The following is a 13,947-nucleotide window of genomic DNA, read 5'->3' as shown; positions in this document are numbered from 1 at the left end:
GGGGGATCTGGGTAGCCCAGATTCTTCCCTTCTTAAAATGGACTGCTTTTCCTCTCGTTCTACAAAAAAAGGGTGGAAATGTTGACATGGATACATCTGATGTGTTGACACAGCTCTTAGCAATAAGTCCTTCAAAAGGGCGATCTTTTCCTTCAGATTCTGCAACAACGTTCTGATTGTCACCGTAAGCTGAAAAGGAAAGAAGAGAGCCTAAGTATTCCAGCCCAAAGGGACACAGTCTACCCAGTAATAACGTGTACTTCGTGCTGGGATTTGAATCCTATGGTTCTACCCCAGGGGGTGGAAGGGCTGTTTAGTCTCCAACTGACCAGAAAGACTCCCAGGGTGAAAAGAATCTGGTCCCCTGACCCGATCACCCACCTAATTATTGTACCCATCCCATCATCTGACCCGGCGGTGCAGCAGCTCCCCCATGACTGCTGGAAACTGCAGCCTTCTGGCAGTCTGCCCTCATAACAAAGCGGCAGTCTGTCCCCTGAGTTTCTACCCTCTGATCCTATTTCTCTACCTCGGGGCCGGCAGGAAAAATCTCAGCTTCCTTCCCTACGACCATGGTCACTGCTCTGGTGTCAGTAATTGTCTGCCCTACGACCATGGTCACTGCTGTGGTATCAGTAATTTCCTGCCTTATGACCCTGGTCACTGCTCTGGTGTCAGTAATTGTCTGCCCTACGACCATGGTCACTGCTCTGGTATCAGTAAGTGCCGGCCACCATTGTCCTGGATCCCCAGTGCCCTCTGGCTGAGCTTCAAAGGATGAGGCTTCACGTTCCCAGTGGTTTTCCAGGCCAGTCTCTCTAAAGGTACGGGGGTATTTATATCCCGATGATACAATTCCAGTGCAAGGTGGTTTTTGTACAAGGGGAAGGTGAGTCACATTGACTTCTTCTTCCCGGAGGGTGAATCATTCTACAAGCTCAGAGGAGAAGTGTCCGTGACTGGAAATGTCACATTAAAGGGAGGGGAATGGGTGGGGAAGCCCCTCCAAAACATGGAAATAAGAAAACGTAAATGGTCTACTTAAATTAAAGGAGCCCTGGTGGTACAGTGGTTATGCATTCGGCTGTTAACTTCAAGGTCAGCAGTTCAAAACCACCAGCTGCTCCAAAGGAGAAAAATGAGGCTTTTGACTCCTGAATCCACCACAGATGAAATCAAAGATGTGGCAAGGCTTTAAAAAGACAGAATATCAAAACATACATAAGGGTCAGCAGACAGACCTGGAACTATCTATTGGTTTTGTTTGTTTTTCTCTTGTTCTGTTTTGTTTGTTTTATTGTTTTGTTTTCTGTTTTAATTTGCCTTTCTTTTTCTATTTCCCTATGTCTATCTACATAAGTTAAGAAGGATGAACAATCCTGAAGAGAAAATGACGGGCCTCGCAGTTGGGGGGGTGGGGGGGTGGCGGACATAGGAGTAGGGAGTGGGGAGCTAACAAACACAGAAATAAGGGAACAACAAGAGATCTAAAATTGATGGTAAGGAGAGCCTATAATGCTTGATCAAGAGCAATATATCCGAGAGGAAATACTGAGAGCTGATTGGAGGATGAGTATGATAGCGAGATAGAAGGTAGGTGAAAGGAAATAGAGGAAAGAACTAGGAGGCAAAAGCTATTTATAACGGCTATAGCTATAGGCATGTATATATGTAAATATATTAATTTATAATGAAAGGGATAGAGGCCAATGTAAACATATTTACCTGATAAAGTATTAAGATAGTAGATAAGACTTTCAGCCTCTACTAAAGGCCTCCCTTAACACAAGAACACTTTATTCTACTAACCTGGCACTCTTTGATACTCACCTTCCCGACACAATACTGAAGACAAAATGTGTGCATAAGCAAATGTGGTGAAGAGAGCAGATGGTGCCTAGCTATCAAAAGACATAGCATCTGGGGTCATAAAGGCTTGAAGTCAAACAAAGGGGCATCTAGCAGGGAAGCAGCCAAGCCCACATGGAAGAAGCACACCAGCCTGTGTCATCATGAGGTGTTGATGGAATCGAGCATCAGGTATCAAAAGATCCAAACTAAACAACTATATCAGTGCAAAAGAGAGGGGTTGGAGTGGAGACTCAAAGCCTATCAATAGACAATTGGATATCCCCCCACAGAAGGGCTATAAAGGGATGATTCACTCAAGGTGTAGTATAGCATTGACGAATTATTCATCGTGCCTTTAGTTCCTGAATTCTTCCCTCCCCCCACTCGCATGACCCAGTTCTCCCTTACAAATCTGGCTAGACCCAAGGACAGACATTGGTACGGATAAGAGCTCTCAGCACTCGGAATTCAGGACAGATAAACCCTCGGGAACAGTAACAAGAGTAGTGATACCATGAGGGTAGGAGCATGGTCAGGGAAGCGAAAGGTGAGAAAGGGGGGACCCATACAAGATTGGATATGTAGCCTTCCCCCCAACTGCAAGGGGATAAATAACAGGAATGTGGGTGAAGGGAGACAATGGGCAGTGTAAGATATGAAATAACAACAACAATATATAATTGACTAAGGATACACAAGAGTAGGAGGGTGGGGGAAGGAGGGGAAAAAAGAGAAGATTATATCAAGGGCTCAAGTAGAAAATGCTTTGGAAATGAAGATTGCAACATATGCACAAATGCGCTTGATACAATTGAGGTACGGAAATGGCATAAGAGCTGTAAGAGTCCCCAGTAAAATGATTCTTTTTTTTTAAATACTGAAAATTAAAACAATTGTTTAAATCTTTGAAAGATTAAAACAAAAAATAAAGTCCAGTATGAGAGTTCAAAAAGAGTGACAAATAATGAGATTTAAGAAGGTGACATCGGATTGTAACTATTCTAGTATTATTAATTTAATTTCTAGTCATTATGATAATGCCATGCATTTAGAATGCATTTAGGCTTTATGTAAAGGGAATTATTCCTTCTCTAAGTTAAAATTTTGAATTAATAAGCTATTAAAAATGTCACTAAAATGTGCCTTTATTATACTGCTGGCAGAATAACTGTTCCCTACTACTTTTTATAATTGAAATTTCAGCATTTATTTTTTGATCTTCCTTAGATTTTTAAAACTGTAATGTTTCTGTTTAAGAATTCTCCTTATGCTACATTAGTGCCATGTGTTTTGACAGCATAAAAATATGCAAATACAGCAGCCTTTTTAATGGTGGGGGGAAAAAGACAGAATATCAAAGGTTTACTTTTCTGTTTTATCAACAGTAACAATTCTACAATGACCATGGAAACAAGTGCTCCCTCCTGAGATCAGCAGGATCACATGAGAGCAAAAACAGCAGGCTATTCGCCATAGTAAACCGATGGGAACAAGCTCAATGCCCATTAGTGGGAGAAGGAGTAATCACTGGCCCATACACACGTGGCATACTGCACAATGTGTGTACCTCTGCAAATCAGCACAGGACATGGCTGAACCAGGAGGACATTCTGGGGTGAAAATAGCCAATCACAAAAAGGGTAGTTATTGCACGAGACTACTACTGTGAATAGTCAAGAAAAGATTTTCACACTAAAAGAAATATTCTTTGATGTTAGCAAGGGCTAGGCATACACTGTGAACCAGAGGGGGCAGGGGGGGATAAGGCACCATAAGAGAGGGATGGAGGGGGGAGTGGGAAAGAAGGGAAAAAAACGAGGACCTGATGCCAAGGGCTTAGGTGGAGAGCAAATGTTTTAAGAATGATGAGGGAAACGAATGTACAAATGTGCTTTACACAATTGATATATATATGGATTGTGATAAGAGTTGTATGAGCCCCTAATAAAACGATTAAAAAAAATAATAACCAAAAAAAAGAGAGAGAGAGGGATGGAGGCAGGGAAAGATGGTGGAGGGGTATAAGAGCTAAATGCAACAGCAGTAAGTGTGGTTAGGTGGTAAACTGAGGACTGAATGAAATGTAATGCTGCTAAATCTTTTGTGCTCATAATTATGGGTTTACAAAACCGACTCTGGTGGGGGAAGACCCTCACTGTTATGAGATATAAATAATTTTAATACACACTCGCATGACTGAACACAGTTCCTCCAATAAGCCCCATAAAAGAACTGTCACCAGAAGTTGGAAAAAGATAACAAACTCCCAAACTCATTGAAGGCAGCATCACACTGATACCCAAACTAGGAAAAGACCCCTCAAAGACTGAAAATTATTGTAAATCTTTGCCAAAGAAGTCTCATTTTTCTCCCAATAAGTGGCCGGAGGGTTTGAACTGTTGCCAATGGGCAACCCAATATGCATAGGGCTCTACTTTAAAAAAGAAAAGGAGATAAAATAAAAACACACACCTGTCCAAACACACACTCAAACTTATTTTTGCAAAAAGTAAAACCCCAGCAAGAATATGCCAGAAACTAATGAAAACAGTTATGTACAGAGCGTAAGTAAAGAAGGGGTAGGACAGAGAGAGATGGAATAAGACTTTGAGCGTACCTTTTTATACAATGTCGGCTCTTGAACAATATCATATATTTTACCTTAAATCAAGAAGGTTGGAGGGGAAAACTAATCCTAAAAATGAACACAGACAGAAACAAATGATATGCGTATCAATCACACAGGGAGGGAAGAATCAATTCTAATAATTTGAACCGAATAAGCTGGATGAGGCTTCTTGTGGCTCAAAAAAGAGACTAATTCCAAAACTATTCTCTGAAAATTGTAAGACAGATCAGCTGAGTAATACTATTGTGAATAACCCACTGTTTTTTTCTTTCATGTGACCCGGCTGAAGCTTTCAGAAATCGGCGTGCTCTCTGAAGAAGGAAAACACAAGCATGGGACGGGGAGATAAAGAAGAACCCTGGGGCACTGGCACTGATACCGACGGCATCAGTACAAACTCCCGAGTTTCCAAAAATCTCTTGCCCAGCCAAAATCTACTGCTGTTTTCGGAAAGCCCGAGAGCTCAGGGTGGGCTTTACCTGTTTAATGTATAAAGCACTATAGTATCTTTTCAGTGAGAATAGTGGGTCAACGAGTTTAACTGAACTGCAAAGCCTAAAAGATGTACTAGGTGAGTCAAGGCGACTAACTCCTGAACTACACTCTAAAGCTGTTATAAACGTTTAAGATGAAACAAGCGAATGTAAACAAATTCCACGTTTCACGTAGTCTTAGTGATTAAGTAACTATTAACTGGAAAGCAGTCCTGGAGGTGCCTGTCTGGCAAGCACAGACTGCTGTCTATAAGGTGGATGGTTCAAATCCACCAGCCACCCCATGGGAGGAGGACGACGAGGTGATCTGCGTCTGTGAAGACTTACAGCCCCATAAACCCTCGATGGGTCACTATGGGTTGGAATGGTTCCATGGCAGTGAGTTTAGGTTTGGAGAAACGGGGTGGCTATGTCAAGTCATTAGATCATTGTATACACACACACCCTTATAGCCCAAGCCCACTACTATCAAACTGATTCCAACTCATAGCGACCCTATAGAACCGAACAGATCTGCCCCATACAGTTTCCAAGGCTGTGAATCTTTACAGAAATAGATTGCCACATCTTTCTCTCTCAGAGAAGCTGATTGATTCAAACCACTAGCCTTTTGGTTATCAATGGAGCACTTACCATGACACCAAGCTCCTCAAGGAGCCCAGCCTGGGGCTGGTGAGTTGATCCCAACTCACTGTGACCCTACAAGACAGGGGGGATCCAGGATAATCATCCTCACAGAAGCAGCCTCTCCCCACTTTCTTCCTCGGAGCTGCTGGTGGGTTTGAACCACCCACCTTTCGGTTGGCAACTGAGTACTTTAACCACCAAGCCACGTGGGATGCTTACACGCTTATACTGTATCTTTTGCATAGCTCAACTTAAGAAACTAACACGCACAGGGATTGCACAGATTGAAAAAAAAATCATATAGCGTGCATTATTTGCATACAAACACAGTACACACACATAAAATGCACAGACTCGGAAGCTCACAGCTCAAAGGAGTCATTTTAAATGTGAATCCTGGGGGAAATAGATCTATGTACACATATTTATAGATTGAGTATTAAGAAAACAGATGGACAGTGGGCCCCTGCACAAGTACTCCCCCAACACAAGAACATTTTATTCTAACAATTCGGCAGTCTGAGATGCTCACCTGCCTGGCACGATCCTTGAAGACAATGGGTGCACAAGAAAATGTGGTGAAGAAAGCAGATGGTGCTTGGCTACCAAAAGATATAACACCTGAAGTCACTGAAGACAATGGGTGCACAAGCAAGTGTGTTGAAGAAAGCTGATGGTGCCCGGCTACCAAAAGATATAGCACCTGAAGTCTTAAAGAACTGAAGATAAACAAGCAGCCATCTAGCTGAGAGACAAGAAAACCCACACAGAAGACGCACACCAGCCTGCCCCTATCGATCGCTGAGGACAAAGGGGGCGCATTAGCAAAGATGGTGAAGAAAGCAGATGGTGCCTGGCTATCAAATGATACAGCATCTGGGGTCTTAAAGGCTTGAAGACAAACAGGTGGCCATCTAGCTAAGAAACAACAAAACCCACAAGGAAGAAGCACACCAGCCTACCCCGACACGAATGCTGAAGACAAAGCGGGTACATAAGCAAATGCGGTGAAGAAAGCTGATGGTGCCAAGCTGTCAAATTACACAGAATCTGGGGTCCCACTTGCTGGACGATAAACAAGGGGCCATCTAACTGAGAAACAACAAAGTCCACATGGAAGAAGCACACCAGCCTATAAAATGACAAGGTGGCGAAGGGGTCAGGTATCAAGTATCAAAGACCAAAAACAGAAAGAAAGTATAACATTGTGAATGAGGGGGAGTGCAGAGTGGGGACCCAGGGCCCATCCAGGGGAAATTGGACATCCCCTTGCAGAAGGGCTGCAGGGAGGAGATGAGCCAATCAGAATGCAGTGTAGCAACGATGAAATATGCAATTTTCCTCTAGTTCTTAAATGCGTCCTCCACCCCACTACCATGATCCCAATTCTACCTTACATATCCGGCTGGACCGGAGGATGTACACTGGGACAGATAGAAACTGGAAATACAGTGAACCCAGGACAGATGAACCCCCCAGGACCAGTGGAGAGAGTGGCAATATCAGGAGGGTGTAGGGAAGGTGAGGGAGAAAGAGGGAACAGATGACAAGATCTACATATGGCCTCCTCCCCTGGGGGACGGACAGTGGGTGAGGGAGACGTTGGATGGGGTAAGATATGATAAAATAGTAATAATTTATAAATTATCAAGGGTTCAGGGGGAGGGGCAGTGGGGAGGGAAGGGGGCAAATGAGGAGCTGACACCAAGGGCTCAAGTGGAAAGCGGGTGTTGTGAGAATGATGAAGTCAACATATGTACTAATGTGCTAGACACAAATGATGTATGTTTGTGATGAGTTGTATGAGCCTCTAATAAAATGATTATAAAAAAAACTCTGTGATTTAGGAAAATAAATATTTGAATTCCATTTAAAAAATGCGAATCCTCTCCTGGTATTACCTTGCTTGTGTTTTCACCATTTCGTTCATACTGATTTCGTTGTTGAATTTTCTCAGCAATCTGTTGGGCAATTTGACAAGTAGAATCGTATGTGGCAAACCTGCAGAACAATTGGACATGGGAAAAAATGTTTAAGGATCTTCACATGCAAAAGAAATCTATATTACCTACGTTTGAGTTTCAGATTCAAGTCCAAATGTGAACTTTTGAAGTAGACACTATCAGTTTTGAGAGTGAGGACAAGCGGGCAAAGCATGCACAGAGTGGAGATTACTCTTTGCCAGACACTCTTCCGGTGCTTCATCAGTAATGACTCCGTTCACACAGAGAGCACGAGGTGGGTACCAAGCCAGCTCCAACTGCACGAGGAGTAAGAGGTGGTTCAAAGAGGTACCAAGTGGAACTGCCAGATTCCAACCAAGGAGGTCAGATCCCAGAGACTGTTAGCCTGTTTATGACAAGGCATTTGGCCTCAATCAACATTGATGGGGGCTTCCTCTAAACTGAGCATGGTTCCCAGCACTGAAGAAAAGAGTGGTAAGCAAAGCGGACCGGGTCCCTGCTTCCAGGGAGCTGACGTGTCAGTGAAGGGTGAAAGGCAGAAAACCAATCAATGGACAGAGTGTCAGGTGTGGTTATGTGCTGAAAATAAATACATAGATAGATAGATAGGTAAATAAATAAATAAATGAATGAATGAATGAATAAATAAATAAAGGGACAAGAAAGAGGGACAAAGGAGGTGTTATTTAAGGTCAGGGGGAGGAAGTTTGTCATGAGGTGGGGAGGGATGAGTTTACAGCACAGGAATGGCAAGTATTATTTATCCCAAAACAAATACTCTGGGGACCAAGGGCGCATCTACCTGACACCAAAGTTACCCAGAAGGCCCTACAAAGACTTACTGAGCTCCCACCATAGTGGGACTTTCTGGACTCACTATGAATTCCCCTTAGTGCTGGTTTTGTTGCAGCATTTTTACTTAATCTGTCCTATTTAGAAAGGAGCCTATGGTGATGGGCCATTGGTTAAGCTTGGGTCACTCATCATAAAGTCAGCAGTTCAAACCCACCAGCCGCCCCTCCAGAGAAAGATGAAGCTGTCGTCCCAGTAAGGATTTGGAGCCTCGGAAACCCTACATAGGATCTCTCTGAGTCAGAATCGACTGCATAGCAGTGGGTTTGGTGATCTGGGTCCTACTGAGGAAAGACACACACCATAGTGTGCATATGCATTCCATCTCTCTACCAGACTGTCCACTCCTAGGGCAGGAGCTGCGCTGTCCTCGTAGTTGCTTGAAAAAATCATCTGTTTTCAAACAGCTCCAACTCCCGCGTATCACTTTCACAATGAACTCGTACATATTACTTGCACACTGATCTTTCTTGTAAATCAAAACCATCTCCAATTGGCTAACAGCTGAGCCCCTGACCTGGGCCAGGTGCCAGGCTGCCCTTTACATTTTAGACGTCACAGAGAGTCTGTTGACAGCTGCCATCAAGTCAATTCCAACTCATGGCAACTCGTGGGGATCCCGTGTGCGCAGAGGAGGGCTGCTCCTTAGGGTTCCAACAAGCAGATCCACGGTGCCTCTGGGTGTATTCAAACCATCCACCTTTCAGTCTGCAGTCAGGTTGCTTAAATATCTGCGCCACCTAGGGACTCCATGATGTGGGTGCTTTTACTATCCTTCGGGTTCATAATTAGCTTTCCCAGGTTTAACAAACTCAACTTTTATAAAAAACGTTTTCTCAGTTTTAAAGCCCATTTTAAATTCGCATTCTGACACCAGAGCTATATGTACCTTAACCACTCTGCTCTTAAGTAGCAGCATTCAGCTCCAGATAAATGAAGGGACTTAAAAAATGTGTGTGGATAAGTGGAATTCCGAGATAATAGAAGATTTAAATAAATGGTAAGATGTTCCACGTTCATGAATGGGAAGATTTAATAGTGTTAAGATGTTTATACTCTCCTAAGTGTTCTCTATAGTCAATATAATCCCAATAAAAAACACCAACCGCCTTCTTTACAGACATGGAAAAACCAACCCTTAACTATAGGAAATGGCAAGAGGCTCCTAATAGCTAAAGCAATGTTGAAAGAGAAGAAGAAAATAGGGGAGGACTCACTTCATGATCTCAAAGATCAGGTCTTTTGTGAAGATTTATAAGTAGTCACCTCATACCCACAAGGAACTCCGTGGACATCCCTTTGAATAAAACTGTTGTCAACAAGAATGTCTTCAGAGACACTGTACTTGAATCAAGGCCAGGTGGTAGCCCAAGGTTAAATTTGAGGAGAGGTACACTAACTAAGGTGACCAGATTTTAACATTGGTAAAGCGGGACACCATTGATAAAACTCCTATCCTGGTGAAATAGCCACATGGCAGCCGAAAACCGTACACCTTAGCATATCATGCATTCTTTCCAAAAATCGGGACTTTTTAAAAAATACCGCGGGACGCAGGAAAAATTGTTAAAAATCAGGACTGTCCCGCCAAAAGCAGGACTTAACAAGACACATAAAACAAGTGGTTCTTCCAGAAACTGCAGTGTTAGATCTTCATGGATTGAATCATTAAAAATATCCTGCCCCACCCCCCAAACAAGTGGGGAAAAAAGCTAATGATGAAGAATATCTTTGGAAACCATATAGCCATCAAGATTTTAATCATATATATATACACTTAACAAAAGACAAATAACCCAGTCAAAATAAACATTTCAGGGGGACAGTGGGCAAGATGGAGACTGAATATCAAGTACGCCAGGGGCTTGCTAGAATAGGTACAAAGGTAGTTTTCTCCCCAGTGTCTGTGCTAATTAATATTAGCTGTCAATGACACAATGCAGGGGTTGGAAAGAAATCAGGCACTCTATTAGACACCTATGGGAACGATCCAAACTGAGCATGCTCAGACACAAGCCCCCTAGGCCCAGGTAGGAGGTCCCCCTGGGTGCACAGATTAGGCCCAGTCACATGACATCACATAGGTGGGCTTACCCTCAGCCAATAAGATCGGCCAATACCTGCAGCCAGAGGGGTTCAACTCAGGCTGCAGCTTGCCAGTCTCTCTTACTCTGCCCTTGTCCAGCTGCAGACTACAAGCAGAGCGCGGGAATTTCTCCCCCGTGAGGGTGCACATGTGCCACCCGGGTCCTGGGGCCCGGCCTCCTCTTAGGCCTCTATCTTGGCCCCTGGGATTTCCTGGTGCCGCAAGCGTGACTTTGTGTCCTCTTCCTGTGTTTTTCCACGTGGTTTTCCTCTTCACGTGGTTTTCCAGCCATGAACCCCATGGTTTCTGCACAACCTTGTACACGTTCCTAAAACAGCGTGTGCTTTTGAGACTGTAAAACCTGAAACTTCCCTTTTCCTCAAAAGTCACTTGGCTTATAGACATGCTTCTGCCACATAATTTCTTTCCACGCCTCGAAGCAAGAACCATGGTTCCCCAATCCAGGAACCTAACAGGGAACCACACAGAAGAGTTAACTGACTGGAATGTGCTATACTTCCAGGCCACAGAATTTTCAGCATAAAAATAAGTGGAAACAATTTACTAAGAGAGCAACAACAACGTCTGCCTATTAGAATCTTTCTGGTCATTCTCCCACAGTATTTGTTGGCAGAACCCAGATTCCTGGGTTAGCAGAGAGGAATTAAAGGGGGGGGGGGGAGTGACAGGATGTAGTTATAAGGGATCAGCCCCGGGAGGATAAAAATAGAAACAGCTTTGGTCCTCCTTCCAAACCAGAAGCACCCAGGTAGAGACCCCACAGACCTGGATCCCCAATAATGTGGACAACACAGATGGCCAGGCCACATGGGGTGAATCAACAGGGCAGCCAAGAGCAGACTGGAGAACACAAGCCCAGTGAGCTCCAGCCCCACTCAAAAAATCGAATCCCCCTTATGTGAGGTGCTAAGCAACATAGCCCTCCCACCCCCCCAGAGTAAAACACCCCCAAAGCCTGAGACCTTAAAAAGCATGGTCACTCTGGGGTCTTTTTTTTTTTTTAAACTTCCCTAGATTGCCTCCATCACACACCTGGTTCATTAACAAAGTTTTAGCATAACAAAGCAGGGAGACACCAACAGGTTGTACAAGCAGCAAGTTTTACATGTTTAAGCAGGAGACAGAATCCTAGGGACCCTGAGGCCACCCACATCGCATATCTAGGTCGTACACCAAGCCTCTCACATAAGACACCAGGCCTCTGAGTAGGCCATTGCTTTAGTTTACCCTCCCAGGCTACCTAGGGAAGTGAGAGGAATAGACCACATTCCCCCACCCCCACCTGGTAACCTCCACCATCTGAAAAGGGCAAATCCATCCCCTCTGACCCCTCAAACCCAAGAGCTCTTTCTCTCAAGATGATTAAATCACAAAAATACAAGACTTGCAGCCATACCAGGCACCAAAATCATTCCCTAGCCTGAATCTCGAGCCCAACTCGTGCACCCTATAAGATCACAAGGTAGTAAAACATCGCACCACCAAACACTGTCCCCAACTGCGCAAGAGATCTCTGCCCCAAGCAGTCCTGCCGCCTCCCCACCCCAGGACAGATGTGGGACCCACTTGTGCTGGCACTGTTTTTGTCAGTGTTCTAACAGTTCTATACCCCCCCACTTTACAAAGGTGTTCATTGTTCTCATAATTCACCCCCAATCAGGACTTCCCCATCTGTGGGTATATGTAAGGGCCCAAAGGGAGGGGGAATATATGTTAGATTGCTAGTATATTATACTAGAAATATAATAAATAGATTCTATATAGAATAAAAACATTCTATTTCTAATATATGTATATGAGAAATAGAAAAACTAGCAACCCCACTAGAGAAACTCCAAACAGAAACACAAAGAATCAAACCCTAAAAATCACAGAATTAAACAACACTATAAAGGAACAGAACAGTGCTATAAGAGAACAGAGTAACAACTGAGGAGAAGAAACCCGAATTAGTGAACTAGAAGAACAGACAACAAAATATGCAAAAAAGACTGAGGGAAAGAAATGTGAGAACATTGTGGGACACAATTAAGAGGAACAACCTGCGTCTTACAGGGATTCCAGAAGCAGAAGAAGCAAAGAAATGCACACACAGTCCAAGAGCTCCTGAAAGAGAGCTTTCCTCAATGTCTAAAGGAGGAAAATATAGCTATTCTGCAGCCAAGAGGACCCCAGGCAAAAGGAAAACTGCCCGGCATATTGTAGTCAAGAGAGCTAACATCAATGACAAGGAAAAACATTCTAAAAACAGCCAGAGAAAAGAATATTAATTACACACAAAGGGTCAGCAATTAGAATAACCTTAGATTTATCAGCAGAAACCATGCAGGCAAAAAGACAGTGGAGTGATAAATACAGAATACTCGAGGAAAAAATTTGTAAACCTAGAATCTAGTATGCAGAAAAATTATCATCAAATATAATGGTGAAATAAAAGTATCAAGACAAGGAGAAACTAAAAGAATTCACAAAATCAAGAGCACCACAACAAAAAATATTCAATGAAGTGCTCAATGAATATTCAGTATCCAAATGACCAACAGCAACAACACACAAACCTGAAACCAACATATAATCCCTCACACAAAAAACACACACAGACCAACACCCAAAACAAAGAAGTAACACAGCATGAACCAAGAAACTAAACACAACACATGTATAAATCAAAATGGCTGTAACAAATATACACATATCAATAACTTCACTAAATGTCAATTCACTGAATGCACCGGTAAAGAAACAGAGGAGCAGAATGGATAAGAAAACGAAATCCGAGAGGGACATGTTGGATCACAGCACAATGGAGCAAATGAAGGGGGAGGAAGAGAGTGGAGCACATCCGGGCCCACCAAGCCTTGATGAAGAGATTCCCGCTCAGAGCAGCCAATTCACAGAGAAGACCATATGGCCAGCCGTACTATGAGACACGACATCCCTCACTGATGCATAACCCTACAGGAGACAACACTGGAAACACAGTGTGGGAATTCCGCCCGATCTGATCCCACCACACCGAGGCAAACACTAAGGGCATGGAACAGAACAGCAGGGGAACAGAGCAATGAAGTCCTCAGGGAATACCAAAAATAGACTTTGGGGCCAGGGCTTGGCACCCCATCAGAGTCGACCAGAAAACACTCCTAAAGGCCAAGAAACAGTCCTTGAATTAACTACAAGCTTTTCTTTCATGTTGTTTTGTTTTGTTTTTTTGTCATTGGCTTGTTTTATTGTTTTATTTTGTTGCTTGTTTTTGCTCTGTCTTGTTTTTGTGCATGTAATTATCTCTGCAGGTCTGTCTAAATAAGACAGGCTGGATGAACAATCAGGAGGAGAAAACAATGGGACCGACAGTTCTGGGGGGACATGGGAGAGGAGGAGGTGGGGGGAAAGGTAGTGGTGTTAACAAACCCAGGGACAAGG

General features: G+C 43.5%; 1 protein-coding gene across 2 annotated transcripts in view; it reads right to left on the bottom strand.

Moving 5' to 3' along the window:
• The window catches only part of STX8 (syntaxin 8), a 301,784-nt gene that overhangs the window by 273,358 nt on the left and 14,479 nt on the right, over positions 1–13,947 (bottom strand). For both annotated transcript variants that reach the window (XM_045293406.1, XM_045293405.1), the window contains exons 2-3: positions 7,503–7,602; positions 95–189 (exon numbers count right to left, since the gene is read on the bottom strand). In XM_045293406.1, coding sequence (XP_045149341.1) covers positions 95–189; positions 7,503–7,602 — 195 coding nt within the window. The remainder of the gene's footprint in view (positions 1–94; positions 190–7,502; positions 7,603–13,947) is intronic.

This window comes from Echinops telfairi, unplaced genomic scaffold (genome assembly GCF_000313985.2).
Source record: "Echinops telfairi isolate 266 unplaced genomic scaffold, ASM31398v2 ScPeMD7_2010;HRSCAF=2546, whole genome shotgun sequence".
In the NCBI taxonomy this organism is placed as follows: Eukaryota; Metazoa; Chordata; class Mammalia; order Afrosoricida; family Tenrecidae; genus Echinops; species Echinops telfairi.
This window is presented reverse-complemented; position numbering and strand designations above follow the sequence as displayed.